The following is a 2,169-nucleotide window of genomic DNA, read 5'->3' as shown; positions in this document are numbered from 1 at the left end:
AAGTACTCCAGAGTGTTGTTCAGCATGGGGGTGAGTAGAAAATGAAGGCTAATCATGTTTTGGGTGTACTATTCCTTTAAGACTGAAAGCTCAACTTCATGAACAGATCTTTAAAACAAACCTTTAACCTTCTCACAGGTTAAATAAGGACTGATGTGACCTTTTCACTTCAGTGATGTCAACAGTCTGACGTCAACGTTTTGCTGCACGCTGCGAGTTATTTATGGCCCTGAGAAAAACCCGCCGTGCTTCTTTGTTTTCTTAAAGACAAAAGGAAATGTGGCAGTGCATCATGTTCTGTTTTTCATGATGCATTACACGGTATCACATTAAACATGCTCTCAACCGACAGCTAAACAATGATGCATCCAGATATTAATGTGCATTAATGTTGCCGGAGCGCCCTCTCAGAGAAGCCGTTAGGATAAATGTTTGTAGATGGCATTTAGTGAAGACTTCAGCCCATCGACAACAATCAAACCCTCCTAATGGAGATGACTGCAGGTTGAAAAACAGGAAATGTTTGTAGCATCACAGCTATAGATAAACTTGTAGTAAAGACTTTGAACAGCTCTGTACCTTTCTCCAGTTCCACAGGGAACAGGTCCAGCCTCTCCACTCTCTTCTCCAGCTCGTATTCTGCCGACGCCGCCATGGGATCCACGTCTTCATTGCGCCTGTCGTAGTCCTCGTTTGGATAGGTGGCAAAAACCTGCAGTGGGGAAAGATTTTCCTGGTTTAAAAAGGTAATAAGAGACTTGATCACTTTTATTTTTTATATTTATCTCTTCTTGCCAACAAAGGTCAAAAAAACAGTCACAAAATGAAACCTGATTGTTGGGTTAAAAAATGTAGGTTCATAAAAGAGAAACTGAGTCCACACAGAAGAGGGATTTTTTAACGGCTTCTGCAGAAGGAGAGCGCTACGCTCAGCTACATCTACTCTCTGGTGGGTTTCCCCAGCAGAAGCCTTTTTATTAGCAGATCATAACACATGGGGTGGGTTACAAAATAGAGTGTTCTTCTGACAAGGCAATTGATCAGGTCATAGGACAAAATGCTCCTCTGATTGAATCACAGAATAGAGTGGTCTCCTGATAACTGTGATTAGCCTTGCACAAATATCAGATACCACCGTTGCATGACATTTTGCAGTAAACAGAGTGAAGCATCTTAATTCTCCAATGTTCCATATGCACAAACATTAACTTTATAATCATCATTGAATAAACCTAACTCCGATGATACAACCTCAGTTCCATGCAGGCTCGGACTGGTAATCTGTGATATCGGGCATTTGCCCGGTGGACAGGTCTTAAATTCAGCGTGCGAAGGCCGGCCCTCCTTAAATCATACCAGCCCTGACTTCCTCTCCGGCCGAAGCTCCTACCTGTGACAGTAATTAACTCAAGGAGCTCAGGAAGTAATACAATATTAACTCGCCAATTGATGCATGCAGTATATATAGCCCTACCTTGTCATGCACATTCTTATGATGGTTGGCATGTGGTGTCATTTTCTATTTCTTCAAACTGTAAAATCCTTGCAACAAACTAAATTATAATAAAACTAAAATGTTTTCTTTAACCCAAACTATGATGTTCCTCTTATATTTGGTGAATTTATGTTTGAATATTTAGCAAAAATATGTTGCTGCGATGCATAATGGGGTTTTGCATCTAAAGGCTAATGTTTCCCGTCTTATGTGCATTGTTGCCAGGTTGGGATGTTTCCCAATCTGGCAGTTTAGAATGGCTATGAAATAGACTTTGGTTCAAATTGGGCGAGATTTCGTATATCCAGGCGGTTAATGAACATTTTTTGAGCTGGAAGACGTGAGTCATTGACATCTGGCAACCCTGCTGATGTGGTGAGTGTGGACGTTACGCAGCAGCAGTCACTGCCGCATCCGTGTTAATAATCCATCTATGGGCCGGTGTAGATGGAAAAATGCCGAAAATCATTCCCAGTCCGAGCCTGTTTCCTTGGAGAAGCTTTGTCACCCTTTCTCATTTAGTATTTTTCCTAATTGCTCTGTCCTAATCTTGTCTGAGGTGAAGTTTTTCAAACTTTCATTTGGTCCAACTTTTATTGTCCAGAGCAGCGGGCTGCCCTTTCTTTGTTGCCATCCCCCACTGCCAGCTAGCTGGCTGAAAGAAGGCAGCTAAA

At 41.9% G+C, this 2,169-nt stretch overlaps 1 protein-coding gene across 1 annotated transcript in view; it reads right to left on the bottom strand.

Moving 5' to 3' along the window:
• LOC107102380 (neurabin-2-like) overlaps positions 1-2,169 on the bottom strand; it is a 56,717-nt gene that overhangs the window by 13,723 nt on the left and 40,825 nt on the right. Inside the window, exon 2 of the mRNA XM_015401668.1 lies at positions 580-712. Coding sequence (XP_015257154.1) covers positions 580-712 — 133 coding nt within the window. The remainder of the gene's footprint in view (positions 1-579; positions 713-2,169) is intronic.

This window comes from Cyprinodon variegatus, unplaced genomic scaffold, assembly GCF_000732505.1.
Source record: "Cyprinodon variegatus isolate N-32 unplaced genomic scaffold, C_variegatus-1.0 Scaffold1245, whole genome shotgun sequence".
Taxonomy (NCBI): domain Eukaryota; kingdom Metazoa; phylum Chordata; class Actinopteri; order Cyprinodontiformes; family Cyprinodontidae; genus Cyprinodon; species Cyprinodon variegatus.
Note: the sequence above shows the minus strand (reverse complement) of the source record. Positions and strands in the feature narration are given on the sequence as shown.